The sequence below is a fragment of the Pogona vitticeps genome, chromosome 9 (assembly GCF_051106095.1).
Source record: "Pogona vitticeps strain Pit_001003342236 chromosome 9, PviZW2.1, whole genome shotgun sequence".
Classification (NCBI taxonomy): Eukaryota; Metazoa; Chordata; class Lepidosauria; order Squamata; family Agamidae; genus Pogona; species Pogona vitticeps.
In genome coordinates, this window is record NC_135791.1 from 19,577,437 (window position 1) to 19,591,412 (window position 13,976).

The 13,976-nt window shown below is 42.7% G+C and overlaps 1 protein-coding gene across 2 annotated transcripts; it reads right to left on the bottom strand.

Annotated features, from left to right (window-relative positions):
* Nucleotides 1–693: 693 nt before the first annotated feature.
* Nucleotides 694–13,103, bottom strand: LOC144584321 (uncharacterized). 2 transcript variants are annotated; one of them, XM_078380287.1, is made up of 9 exons: nucleotides 12,986–13,103; nucleotides 12,656–12,712; nucleotides 10,467–10,511; nucleotides 8,183–8,224; nucleotides 6,324–6,353; nucleotides 6,064–6,099; nucleotides 5,138–5,263; nucleotides 2,687–2,742; nucleotides 694–791 (listed from the first exon to the last, which is right to left on the bottom strand). In XM_078380287.1, the coding sequence occupies exons 1-8, from the start codon at nucleotides 13,097–13,099 to the stop codon at nucleotides 2,701–2,703; spliced, it is 492 nt and encodes a 163-aa protein (XP_078236413.1). In that variant the 5' UTR covers nucleotides 13,100–13,103; the 3' UTR covers nucleotides 694–791; nucleotides 2,687–2,700. The 2 variants fall into 2 exon arrangements, with proteins under 2 accessions (XP_078236413.1, XP_078236412.1); XM_078380286.1 differs by lacking the exons at nucleotides 694–791; nucleotides 2,687–2,742 and having other exon boundaries at nucleotides 5,057–5,263.
* Between the last annotated feature and the right edge of the window lie 873 nt (nucleotides 13,104–13,976).

Below are 13,976 nucleotides of genomic sequence, written 5' to 3' on the forward strand. Positions count from 1 at the left end.
AAGATCTGGCAGTCGTAAGATCGAATCCATGCAACGGAGGGAGCTCCCGTCGCTTGTCCCAGCTCCCACCAACCTAGCGGTTTGAAAGCATGCAAATGCGAGTAGATAAATAGGTACCACCTCGGTGGGAAGGTAACAGTGTTCAGTGTCTAAGTTGCACTGGCCATGTGACCATGGAAGATTGTCTTTGGACAAAATGCTGGCTCTATGGCTTGAAGAGCGGGATGAGCACCGCCCCCTAGAGTCGGACACGACTGGACAAAAATTGTCAAGGGGAACCTTTACCTTTACCTTTATTTTACATTCATGTCATCTTCTGGTTGCTGCACAATGCTGCACAATGGTGGAGGGCAGGGTTTCTCTTAGCTAAGACTTATTTTGGGGTTAGGGCTTATATTAAGTGTTCTCAACTGTCCTCTACCTTAATCACTAACACTAGTAGATGTGAAAAGACAGGCAAGTAAAAATTCTGTTTGAAGAACTAGCAAGTTTTAAATGCCACCATTTAGAAGCCTATATTTTGAAACAGTGTGAGCACTATTTTTGGTAAATATGAAACAACAAGACTATTTTTCTGCATGATGTACTTATTTTTATTGTTATGCAGTTTTCATTGATTCTAGGAGACAGGGATGTGTTCCAAGAAGAAGCCAATTCATTCCTTAGGACGCAATGGTGACCTTGATGAGCACTACGCCAGATCTGGGTATTTCAGCCTATCCTCTGTTGTCTCTCATTAGCAATGAATGGGGTATCTGTCAGATTTTGCTCCAATGGTATCAAGGCAGATGCTATAAAGAAAAGGAAGAAAAAGACCCACTTAGGAGACATGCAAATAAGTGTGAATATACTTTCATTGAAAATATGCAGATGTGGGACATTCAGTTGTGAATCTGATTTCCCCAAAGCTCACATACTAATTCATCCCAGTCATCACCACTCCCAAATATTATTTATTTCCAGTTCCAGGCCTACCATTAGGCAAAATGAGGCAAAGCTCCGAGATGTTAGGGGACAAAAGAGACTACGTCCACCTCCTAAATGCCCCAGCCTTTTCCCCCTGTGAAGCTAGACTAGTGAAATGGCTCACCTGCCTCATGCCCTCAGGTGTGGTGGACCACATTGACCTGTCGCCATGGGGAAGTAAAAATTAACTGCTAGTCTAGTTTTCTTCGTTGTTACGTGCCATCAAGTCTCCTACCAATAAGCGCTCTCTGAAATGTCCTGTCCTCAACACCCTTGCTCAGCTCCTCCAAACTGAAGCCTATGCCTTCATATCTCATATCTGGTCTTTCTCTATTCTGCTGCCTTCAACCTTTCCCGACATTATTGTCTTTTCCAGAGACTTCCTTTCTCATGACATGCCCAAAGGGTGACAGCTTCAGTTTTGTTATTTTTTAAGCCTCCAGAGATATTTCAGGCCTGATTTCCTCTGGGGCCCTCTTGCTCATATTTCTGGCAGTCCAGAGTATCTGCAAAACCCTCCTTCAGCACCATTGTTCAAATAAATTTTCCCCTGTCAGCTTTCTTAATTGCCCACCATTTTTGAGTTCCAGTTACCTATGATGATAAGCATGTCATGTTCTGGTGTGTAATCAATTTCCTCCTAGATGCTTGCATAAAAGCTTTCAATCTCGTATTTTTCAGCATCTGTAGTTGAGCATAGACTTGCATGATAATAATGTTGATGAGTTTTCTCAGAAGTCTGATTAATATTATTCAGCTAGACCTTGAATTATAGCCCCTGACTGTACTATGTCCTGCCTTAGTATTAGAACAACTCCATTTCTTCTGAGTTTATCGTTTCCAGACTAAAACACTTTGCAATTGTCTGTTGAAAAATATCCCTTTCTTGCCCACTTTAGTTCACTGATGAGCAAGCACTGAAATATTTAAATGTTCCATTTCTTGCTTTTTGATTTCTTATTTACCTTGGTTCCTACTTCTCATTTTTCATGCTCCAGTTGTATGTGTCGTGTAGCATCGGACATTCCTTTCACCTCTGTGCATTTCAGCTACTAGACATCCTTTTGCCTTTTAGCTGTCATTAGTGCCACACTGTTTGTAGTTCCCCTTTGCTCTTCCCCAGGAGCAGATTGAATACTTTCTGGCGTGGGAATATAATCTTCTAGCCCTATCGCTTGTTTCATTTTGGACTGTCTCCTCAAAGGATTTTCACAGTTAGAAAGATTCAGCAGTTTACCATTGCCTTGCTCTGCGCAGTATTAACAAAAGTGACCTTGTGTGTCAGTGCTATTTTCTGTGAAAGATCTTCCACCAGGATCACCTTCAGCGGCCACTGCTGCCAGTGGTTCCTCCATTCCCATCATCATTGGAACTTTCTATTCTCTTTTACTCATGTGTCTGTGACTCCTGAAGGGAGTGGCTGCATCTCAGTCTGGTGCCTCAACTGTGACCATTTTGCCTTGGGTGACCCTACTAGGAGTTCAGTCACGTAATGGAGTCTGGTCTCCTGATGGCCTTGCTCTCAGCTTCTCTGACACACTCAAGCTCCCTCACCGTGTTAAGATGTGCATCCAAAAAGGGGCCAGTTTGCCTTAGTACATTAAACGGCAATGTGGACAAATATATCTTTTTGCTTCAGAAAGCAAAATGTACCGGACTGGTCCAGATTATTTGCATTCAGTTATGTATATGGGAAAAAGTGGAGGAAAAATGTCCTTACCAGTTAGGTAGTCCTTACTCCTGCATCAAATTGTCCTCGGGTTCTTCTGCTTCCACCTAGACAAAACACAAAGTTTAGGGTCTTCTCTGGTCTTCTCTGTACTTGATCAAACTTGAAATATGTCAGGATAATCTGTCAAGAGTTCCTTTACCCCCCCATGAAATTTCTCTTCTCCAGCGCAAGAACAAGATTGCTGCTCCTTTTTGTGTGTGTGCATCAAGCTTTGTGTAATTTGAGCAAAATGTCTCTGTGCACAACTGGTGTATATTCCCTTTGCCCAAAGGACAAATACACAGCTATCACAGAAGGGTTGGCTGCTATGTCAAAAAGACACAATCTATCTAACATTTCTTATTTTTTTAGTTGTCTGTGCAATAGGAAAGTCACTCTTGCAATTTAGCACCATAATTTGTGCAAAAATCACTCTTGCAGTTTGAAACAGTGCAAAAATATTTTGTTTCATTTGTAGAGAGGGACAAACATCTGACATAAGAACAAGTGAGGAGACACACACATGCGCGCGCGCACACACACACACATACACACACACACACACACACACACCTACCTTCCTATTCCATTCCATTCCATCCATGTGTTATTGCATTAATAACACGTGCCATCAAGTCAATTCTGACTTATGGTAACCCTTTTCAAGGTTTTCTAAGCACTGAGTACTCAGAGGTGGTTTACTATTCTTTTACTATTCTCTTCTTCTGGGGGCACTCTGGGACTGCACAGCTTGCCCAAGGCTACATAGGCTAGCTCTTCTCTTGGGAAGCACAGTGAGGAATAAAACTCCAAACCTATAGCTTCATAGCCACATACCTGAGCTATTAGTCAGGATAAAATGGGCACATCCTCTGATAAAAACTCCCCTCTCAGGCATCCCCCACATGCATTCAGACTCTGTTCCAGAGGGAAACCCTTCAGAGTAATTTTTTAGTACTTCACTTCATCTTAGCCCAAAAGGCTGAGAAGCGATGGAAGGGAAAGAATGAGAAGCTTCTTTTCGTGGGTTATTCATGGCAAGATACATCAGTTCTTTCTAAACCCAATCATGAAGCATCTTCCATTGGCAGGTATACCAAATTAGAAGCCAGATATTGCACTAATTTTGCTATTTTAATATCTATTCCCTTGGTTTCTTTGTGGAGATTCTTCAGCTACCCCTAGCTGCTTACTCTTGTTTTAAACACCTCAGATAAGTTGGCGGTATCCTCAAGACCGGCCACTTCACCGCTTACTGACTCCTGCCCAGATCCTTCATAAAACATCAAACTCAACTATTAATAGTAAAGAGAATATATCATGGTTGAATGATATGCAATTAGAAAGATGGACTAATGAATGGGTAAAGAAGTATAATAAAGGTAGAGAATATACAAAGTATGATCAATTTCTATTATCATATGAAGATATTCAGATGACTGATTCAGTAAAGGGTGCAGTGAGCAAAATGTATAGATTCCTGCTTGATCTAGAAGAAGAAGAGACTGAGAAAGAAGGACAGAAGTTAGTGTGGAAAGGAGACTTAGGAAAAAGAATAAATGATGAAGAATGGAGGAAAATGTGGAAAATTGGGGTTTCCGATTTATGTCAGTGAGAATAAGAGAATTTTTTTCAAATTGAGTTTAAGATGGTATTTAACACCTACAAAATTGAATAAAATTTGTTATCTGAATGTCTGTTGAAAATGTGAGAAGGGAATTGGTACATACTTTCATACGTGGTGGGAATGTGAAAAAGTACAAAGATTTTGGAAACTAATCTTTAAAGAACTAAATGACATATGTGAAAAGGATATGGAATTTAATCCTGAGATAGCTTTGTTATCAATATTTGAGAATATGGATTATGATAAGATGACTAAATAACTGATTACCAATTTAATAACAGAAGCCAGATTAATAATAGCTAGGAATTGGAAATCAAAGTCTGAATTTCAAATGGAAGAATGATATAATGAAAATGGAACATTGCTGTAAATGATAACTTGTAACTTAAAGGTTAAAAAAGGAGAGATGAAAAAGAATAATTTCTATGGTATATGGGGCAGATTTTTAGAATATGGGCTAACAAGAGGAAAAGGGAAAGGTCCAAATCGGGAATCAATGCAGTTCTGGAGAAGAGGACAATCAAGGAAGAAGAAGAATAAAGATGGAGGAAGAAGAGGATTACTGAAAGAGGTCCCGACTATGGGACCAAAATACAAAGTCAATTTGTATTTTGTGTTATGTAATTTTTTTGTTTATGTTGTAGGTTAATAAATAAAAAGAAAAATAAAAAAGTTAAGAGAATCTCTTTTTTTTTCCAATGAGGGCTTTGGTGGGCCACATTCATAAAAGCAAGCTATAACTGCCATACACATTTAACTGGGTAGCCAGTTCAATGCTCAGGCTTGAAATTCAAGTGTGAAAATGAAAGTGGACTTATCTTCACTTCTCTTACCGGTGGTGGTGGACGTCTCCCTTTCCCCTCTTCCCCTTTCCCCTTTTTCTCCTTCTTCCCCTTTCCTTTCTTAGGTCCTCTTCTTTTTTCTCTCCATTCCTTGTGTAAACGTTCAGCCTCTTCACTCTAAAGAGAAAAGGCTGTTACTTTCATGTTATATGAACTAGGGAGCTGCTCTAAGTGGCCCTCCAGGGATCCATTATAGCAACTTTTCATATGGGTTGAGCTGTAACTTATATTCTACTCATCAGGCGCAGGAGACAGAAATCGCCCCAAAAGTTTTAGTAGTAGGGAGATCCAATGAAGATCCATTACCTTTACAAAAGATCTGTTCCTGAGGACCCCAGAATTCCCCCTCTTGATGTCCTACACTTGGGAGTGGGGGTTGCATAAAACCAAACAGCATGGTCAAAGATCAAGGGCCATGGACATTAGAGACTGAAACTTCTGGAGGGGACCAAGCTGGGAAGGCTGCACTACGCTGAGGATGCTTCAAGCGCACTGGTAAGGCATCCTATTGATGTTAATCTGGTGCAACCAGTCACTGCAGATTCATGAATCAGATAAAAAGTTTGGCTAATATTCCTGCTGGTGTCAGTTTCCTGTTGCTGATCTAACAAAGGTATTCATCTGTTTTGTTTCTGCTTTTTAGCCTTCCAGGTGGGAAGGATTTTTTACTGTGTGAAAAAGTGTTTCTGTAAATCATTTGCCAATAGCCACAAGAAGTCTTGTGGTACGTGCTCTCATCTGAAGAAGTGGGCCATAGTCCGTAGAGCTTTACGTGAAACAGAGTTTGCTAGTCTTTAAAATGCAACCCAAATCTGTGTCAATTTCACTGCAACTAATTGTCCTTGGAACCCTGCGAATGCAAATTCCAAGTCCACCTGGACATTTTATGAACTGATATAGCACTAGAGTGTACTTACTGCATCCTTTTGCATATGGAAAGGCATATCAGCAGGCTGATGGAGACACAAACAGAGGAGAGTTAGTGGGGGTGTGAGGGAGGAGCCTAAGTCTTTTGCACAAAGCCAGACATTGAGTTAATAGTTACAGAATGGCCAAACCTAAGACCTGTGACTCACAATCAGCTCCGTTATCCCATTCTTATAAAGAAAATGCTGTCCAGGCCATCTTTTAGCACTGTGTTATTTCAGTACCTTTTGCACCATTCTGTGACACTCACCTCTTCAGGATCCCAATCTAGAGGCATAACCTGTGGAAGGAAAAGAAAAACCCGGTGGTTGGCATGTGTTTCTAATTGGACAGACACAGCATCAGATGAGAACAGGGACAGGTGGCCTGATACCCTCCAGAACACTGTGGACTACACTTCACATCATTGCTGACTATTTGATCCTGCTGGTTACCCCTTGACTTGAAAGCCTTCTCCAAAATACTCCAGCCACGCATGGAGGAAAACATGCCAGGGTCTACCTTTATTTACATGCAACTATTTGAATGCAAAGTTAGGAAAATAAACTTGCTAGGAAGAATGTGCACACACACACACACACACACACAAACGCACACACAAATTGTGCACATGAAGACCAACTTTTTTTGGTGATGGTACTGAAAAGAAGAGGCTTGAACAGAGCTACTCCTAACTTCCTGTTCCTGCCTCAGTGATAGTTGGGAGCTTTCTTTTGGAAGTTAGGTGGATCTAGACCTAGCTAAGCATCAAAGCCTTCCAGTTGGAGCCTTTCTCCCAGGCGAGCCACATTTAGGTGTCTGTCAGGTAGAACTGCCAGAATGGAGAATTATGGGATTTGAAGTCCAAAGAAACCAGAAACCACAATCCTAGGAATGACCTTGAAATCTCACTCATAATGTTCTATGTTTTGTTTCGTTTTTTAAGTTGGCAAGGTCAAAGGTATCTACTGAATATGGTGTTGGTATCTTGGACTATATCTCTTGGTCCATTGGAGATCTTTCTCTTCTTCCTAGTAGTTTTGTCGTGCCACCCTTCCTACTCCCTAAGCCTCAGTTACTTTTAAATAATAGACACCACCTTAGAACTGCAGAATTGGAAGTGAGCCTATAGTCCAGCCTCTGTCAAGGAAGCACAGTGTGCAATTGAAGTCACAACCTCTAAACCACTGAGCTCTCCACCAGTTCATGGTTCCTAGCGAACAGAAAAATCATCTTCATCAATGAGTTGGAAGGAGGTTCAACCTTCAGCTGCAGGGTCTTACATTATTAGCTCTTCAAAACGTGGGTTGAATTCCTGTGGATTTTCCTATATTAATGCTGAAAAGGGATTTCGTCTGTTTAGCTCTCACCCAAGAAAAATGGAAAACATCAAAAGCGCTCCCTCTGCTGGGTGAGATTACGAAACGTTTTGTGAATGCTTTTGCATTTGGGAATTTATTTTACAAAAAAGAAAAAGAAAATCCACAAAAAATGGGGGTGGAGGGTTTGCAGGAAAAAGTTACATTTTGTGCCAAAAAATTGCATTTCGCATAAAATGCACACTCCATGCACAAAATACAAGGCTTTGGGTGGAAAATTTGAACCAAATTCGGGGTAAGCAATTGGTCATTTTAACACAGCCAATCTCTCTCACACACCCACACCCACACCGCTCTCCCTCCACATGACACTATTATTTATTTATTTATTTATTTATTCAATCTATATCCCGCCCATCTAGACAGCATCTACTCTGGTTGGCTTACAACAAGTAGCATAAAAACAATTCACACATACATTACACCACAATTTAAACATAATAATAATGTAGCTCAAGATGGAAAAACAGTCAAAATGGAAAAGTAATGATAGAAAATTAAAATAGAAAGTTAAAGCTCAGGTAGTGACAGGGGAGGAAAGGCCTGCCTAAATAATTGTGATTAATGAATAATCACAATTAATCTGAACACAAACTGAGTGAGAATCTTAAGAGGCCATTTTGACTTGATACCAGATGATGATAAGCCCCAAATTACCAGTCAGTAAAATTGAGAAATGGGGTGGGGGACAGGAGGGAAGTGAGGATGATGAAGTCAACCTGAGTAAACCATATTTTCCTGGAACACCTACCTCATCACTAAGTGGCTTCAGTCTGTTCCCACGTCTCCCTCCCTGTGGATGAGAAGAGGGAGTTACTTCAGGAACAGGTAACTGACCATTCACATCCCAAAATCTCACAGGTTACCAGTAGAACCAAATAACAATTTCCTCTTCCATCCCTTCCTGCTTTTATTTGGTAGCTTAAGTAAGACAGGCCTGGGAAGAGACTCAGCCAGGTCTTTTTTGGGGACAGAAATAAATCCTTCCTGGATTCCTTGAAAGTTGCTACCAGTCAGAGTTGATGCCATGTGGCTATGTAGACCAGGCGTTGCCAACCTTGGGTCCCCAGGCTACAACCCCCAGAAATCCTGGCCAGCCAGCGAGTGGTGAAGACTTCTGCAAGTTTTGGTCCAAGAACCTCTGGTCCAAGAACCAATGGCCTGGCTTATTGGGGGATCCTTGAAAAGCAACTTTGCCAAGTTCAGCACCAGACAATCCAACTCAGGAGTCTCCAGTTTGGCCAGGAACATCTGTATTTAAGTCAATGTGCTCAATGATCTGTTCGTGAGTTTTTTTCTTTCTTAAGTGAGCCTAAATTGTTTCTTTTGTTTCCAAATGTGTTTGCAAGTGAGCGTTAGCTGAGTAACATTGCCCCTATAATTTGTGCTGTGGAGTGAATGCAGGGCAGGTTAAACTAACTATAGTTCCTTGGGAGAAGACAATAATGCACATGTTCAGGACACCATCATTGCCAGGGCATCCTCCAGGTATAACTGGGTTCTAGGCATGAAGATGAGTCTTTCTACATCCAATTCTATCTCTTCTCTGGTGATAGCTTCTCCTGAGCTTCTAGACCAGAGATGGGCAGCCTTGGATGCTCCAGACCACCGAGGCATTTTCTCCCAAACTGAAAGTGACTAGAAAACAATAAAACAGAGTCATGCCCCCCTGGATGTCTCCTTGATAGGCTATTGTTTGGAAGCATTTTCTCAGCAGTGACCAGTCTGGAAGGTGCAATGTTCACCATTGCATCCCAGTACACAGGTAACCCAAATCCCCCCTATTCTAAACAGTCCTTCACGAGCTATAAATTCCATAATTCAAGATTTTGGGGAAAGAGCTGCCATGTCAGTGCTAACCCCATTCCCATAATACTTTAGAAGATCCCTCATTTGAGAGCAAGGAAGAGTCCTTGTAGCATCACAGAGAATGCTTGATCCTCTGGCAAGCCACGCTTTGTCAACGTGGCTTGCCTTTGCCTCCTTCCCTGGATATCGTGAGATGCTGGGAGTCTTGTGAGAGTGACCCGGGAAGGGAGGGGGGAAGAAGTGAGCTATTTAAGTGGCGTTCCCCCCTCCCTCTGTCCTCTTCCTTGCTGACAACCCGCCCGCTCGCCTTATATATTAGTGTGAGTTTACCTGGTCGCCTTTTGGAGCCAGATAGGAATTTTTGACCCGTTATCCTGATGGGCTCCTGGATGCAGGGATTTTTTTTGCCTATCCCACACTGGTAAGGGTGTGATGGCATTTTGAGAGGTGGAAATATCCGGTCACACAGGCGGGTAGTGCAGATAGAACAGGTTTCGGTGAGTCCCCTCGCAATCACAGGTAATGTATGGCTCATCTGACCTCCGAGCACTGCCAATCATGCAATTACAGTGCTTGGGGGGGAATGCACTGGGGTCACACCCAGACCAACAGTCAAGGAGAAGGTGGCTTGAGGTCCGGGGGTGGTGAAATTGGGGCTGGCCGGTTTCTTGCTGTTTTAAAGACTACGAGAACTTGGGTCTAGGGACTGGCCCATTTGTTTGGTGAGGGGTCTGTTGAGACCTCTATGCAAAACATGATTCTGCACTCCGGCACGACCCCCCTATTATGGTGGGCAATATTGATTATTGCTGAGGCAAAAAGGCAGTCACGAAATCAGGAAAAATCAGGGAGCTGGACAGGAAACAGATTGTATTTGTCTTCAGTGTGGAAGGGATTGTCACTCTCGAATTGGCCTTCTCAGCCACACTAGATGCTGTTCCAAGTCCTCCATACAGAGCACGTTACCCTAGTCTCTCAAGACTGAAGGATGCTTAGTCTAGTCTAAGCCCATGTTTATACCACAATACTTGTCTCGTGTCATTATTCGAGAGAAAGGGGGCAACGAGCCTGTAGGGTGTCACTGGGTTGGATTCTTGTGATGTTAGCCTTCCTGGTTTCTTGGAGGAATACAAAATCTTGAAACAGTTGCTCGTATTTTTTTCAACACCCTTTTTCCCCAAGGGGGAAAACCAGTCATGTATTTGTTTCACCCTTCTGACACGTACCTTGTGCCAACGAGGAGGATGAGGACGCTCCAAATGAGACAAAGCCTGAAAGAGAAAGGGACCACCATCACTTTCCATGCTGCTTGACAGAGATTGGGATCACATGAGGAAACGAATCTCAGTCTGAAGTGCTTATGGAGCAATCTGATCCAATCCTCTCCTCAGGGAGAAAGAGAAGAAAAGGGAGTGACAAGAAACCAATGGGCTTTTGCCTCAAGGAAGTCGAGAAATAAATTCCTGCAGGAGGAAAGCTGCTAGAGAAGGAGAGGCAAAACTACAAAAGAATAAGGTAGAGATGGGAAATCCAGAATGAACGAATTATGTAAGAAACATATTCTCAAACGTTCAGGCCAATACTGTGTCGAGGTTCCACCCATCTCAGGGTGGCAATGTAGGGTCGTGATTAAACATGGGGACAAATATAAAAATGAATCAGAATACAGTGGTGCCTCGCATTGCGATGTTAATTTGTTCTGCAAAAATCGCTGCAGAACGAAAACGTCGCAATGTGAAATTAAAAAAGCTCATAGAAACGCATTAAAACCTGATTAATGCGTTCCTATGGGCTTAAAACTCACCGTTCAGCGAAGATCCTCCATAGTGCAGCCATTTCTGGTGCCTCTTAAGTGAGGAATCCGTCCCAGAAAACAGTGGGCGGCCATTTTGTTTACCCAGCGGCCATTTTGAAACCACCGATCAGCTGTGCGAAAATGGTCGCTTTGCAATGATCGGTCATCGCAAAGTAAAAATCCCCCATAGTCATCACTAAACGGAGCGATCGCTATGCAAGGCACCACCGTATTCAGCGAATATCCCTGATTCATCAGAAAATCATTGCTTTGTATTCTTGGGGTCCAGAGACCATGACGAATATGAAGCAACAAATATAACCCTTTTATATTCATCCTTTTGTTCCCTATCTACGTATGTTCCCATCGATCAGCTGTTCCTTAGGGCATAACCAGAGACGGATTTTCCCTTTGGGCAGCTTGCTAAAGCCTACCTGAAAGGAATCCCAACGCCGGGGCTGGGGGATGGCTTGGTTCCTCTTTCCTCCTCTTCTTATGCCCGCATGGCATAAGAAGAGGAGGAAAGGGATCAAAGTTGGATCAAAGCGATCTCCCAGCCTGGCTGCCTTTGCAAAGGGTTGCAGGGCTGTGGGATGGCTTGGGTCATGCTCTCCTCTTCCGATCTCTCCCCGGGGGATTGGAAGGGGAGCAAAAAGGGATCCCCCAGCCTCGCTCTGAGAAGGCTGGTGCCTTTTGTAAAGGTGGTGGGGCTGCGCAACCCAAACCTTTGCAAAGGCAGCTGGTCTGGGGAGTTGCTTTGATCCCTTTCCTCCTCTTCATGTCCCCCCATGGGGAGAATGGAAGAAGAGCAAAGCATGACGCAAGCCATCCTGCAGCCCGACAGTCTTTGCAAGGGTAGCCAGGCTGGGGGACCACTTTGATTCCTTTCCTCCTCTTCCTCCTTTTCCTCTGCCCCACGACATAGGAAGGCTGAGGGGCTGGACGTGTTTTTTTTTAGATAGCCCCACGGGGTGTCTAAAAAAAGATGCAATGAACTGACAAACTGATTCGTTGTTTGACAACCCACAAACTGTGGCACTTTGTCCTTTCTGTTTGTGATGCTTGGAAAAAGCATTGCCACTGTACAACTGACGATCTATGTGTGGGAGGGAATAAAATCCCCTTTTGTTATGTAATGACAAAGCTGGTAGAAATTCATTGCTGAAGACTTTTGCAAGACTTTTTCCTCAGTCCAATCTCAACAAGGTGCGGACCTAACAGTGCAGTTCGGGACAAATTCATACATTTTTTAAGAGCCAGACAGATTAGCTAAAGTCCATGTTTGTTGTTTTTAGTGACAACATCTTGGGAATTGCATCTTACTTTATTTTAATTTTTTGTACAGGTCCGTATGCACTGATGGCAATCTAGGACGAAATGCTGCTGCTGACAGCTATCATCCAAGAGACAAAGTATTTTCTAAATTAAATTTCTGGGGGGAAAAAATTCGAGAACATACTTCTCACTGGATTGCTTTGCTAGAATGTTTGTGCATTATTTTATGTTGCAGGGGAGAAGGTACCTCTTTGCTTTGCTTTGCTTTTCTCTCCTGCCTCAACTTCCTTTTTCATCAAGAGAGAGGAAATGGACAGACATTTGTTTCACCCTTATGATACATACCTCCTCCTCATGAGCACGGGGATCGCGGTGAAGATTATGCTCCAGACGATGGTCTTCCTAAAAGGGAAAGTTACCACTGTTAGTTTTATGGTTAAATCATGGTCACTGCTTCTACCTCAACTTCAGCAACAGTGGTCTGGGAGATTGAGAGGGATAAGAGAATGGAGCCTGAAGTGGAATGAAAAAAACCTCAAAGAACATGCCATTGCAGTAAATACTTGAACTTCATGTATTGAGTCAGTATCAAAGCATTAACAAGGAACTTCAGTTTGTTTTTATGTCTTGTCAATAATTCATAAAATCCAGCACTCTGAACAAATCCTTTCTTACCCATCCATGGTGACCAGACACCACTAGGAAAAGAGTAGCCAGCAAGGGTATCAGCATCATCTTTGCTGTTGTCCACACTGTCTTCTTTAGAAGATAATTTGTGCTGCTCCCCATTCCACGATGTGATATTTATACTTCATTTTGTACCCTCGGTAGGTCCAAGCGGCTGCCTCCCTTGCCAATGAGGGTGGGGTAAATAAAAGCTTTATCAATCAGGAAAGGTCACAGGATGGGTTGCATCATCCTAATCACCACAAGAACAATATCACTTGTTCAAGCAAAAGAAGGGTAACTGGACATGTGTGAATTGGCACCTGGCACTCCTTCAATGGGCATGGACTCACTGTACTTGTTCTAGAGCTTCTTTTACGCTTGGAAAAGTACTGAGAACATTGATCTCATCCAGGTGTCCTCGCATCTTCAGCTTCGATGCATTCGTAAAGCTCAATGCACACAAATGCTAAGCCCAAGTGCCAAACAGTCTATGAAACCAACAGCATAAAAGGACCACCTGATGTTCTTAACTGCTCAGTGGAGGCAAAACCTCAGCCAGCCTTTTCTCAGTGGTGCAATTGACAATGTATTTGTGTTGACATTTTTGCTAGAAAGGTCATTTCAGCCCTCTCCAGTCCATGGCATTTTGCTTGAGTCACACAACTGATGGATGATAGGAAATGCCTACACCAACTTCTTCATGTGTGGTAGTTTACCCCTGAAATTTATGTGTTATGCTGGCAGGTGGGACTAAGACCAATGCACCCATTTAGTCTTCAGTTTGTTCTGTCCTACTTCCATGAGTTTGTAATTTCCAACATGGAAGAGGGCAGGGGATTTGTATTCATTCAAATACAGGTTTTCAACTAATCTAAGCAGTTTCCCTTAATACAAACAAGGATGTTTGTGACCTCTTGTCATTTTTATTTGACATGATCTTTCATTGACAAATCCCACAATATTCAAGTCACAGGTTTATAGACAGCCTGGTTCTTGT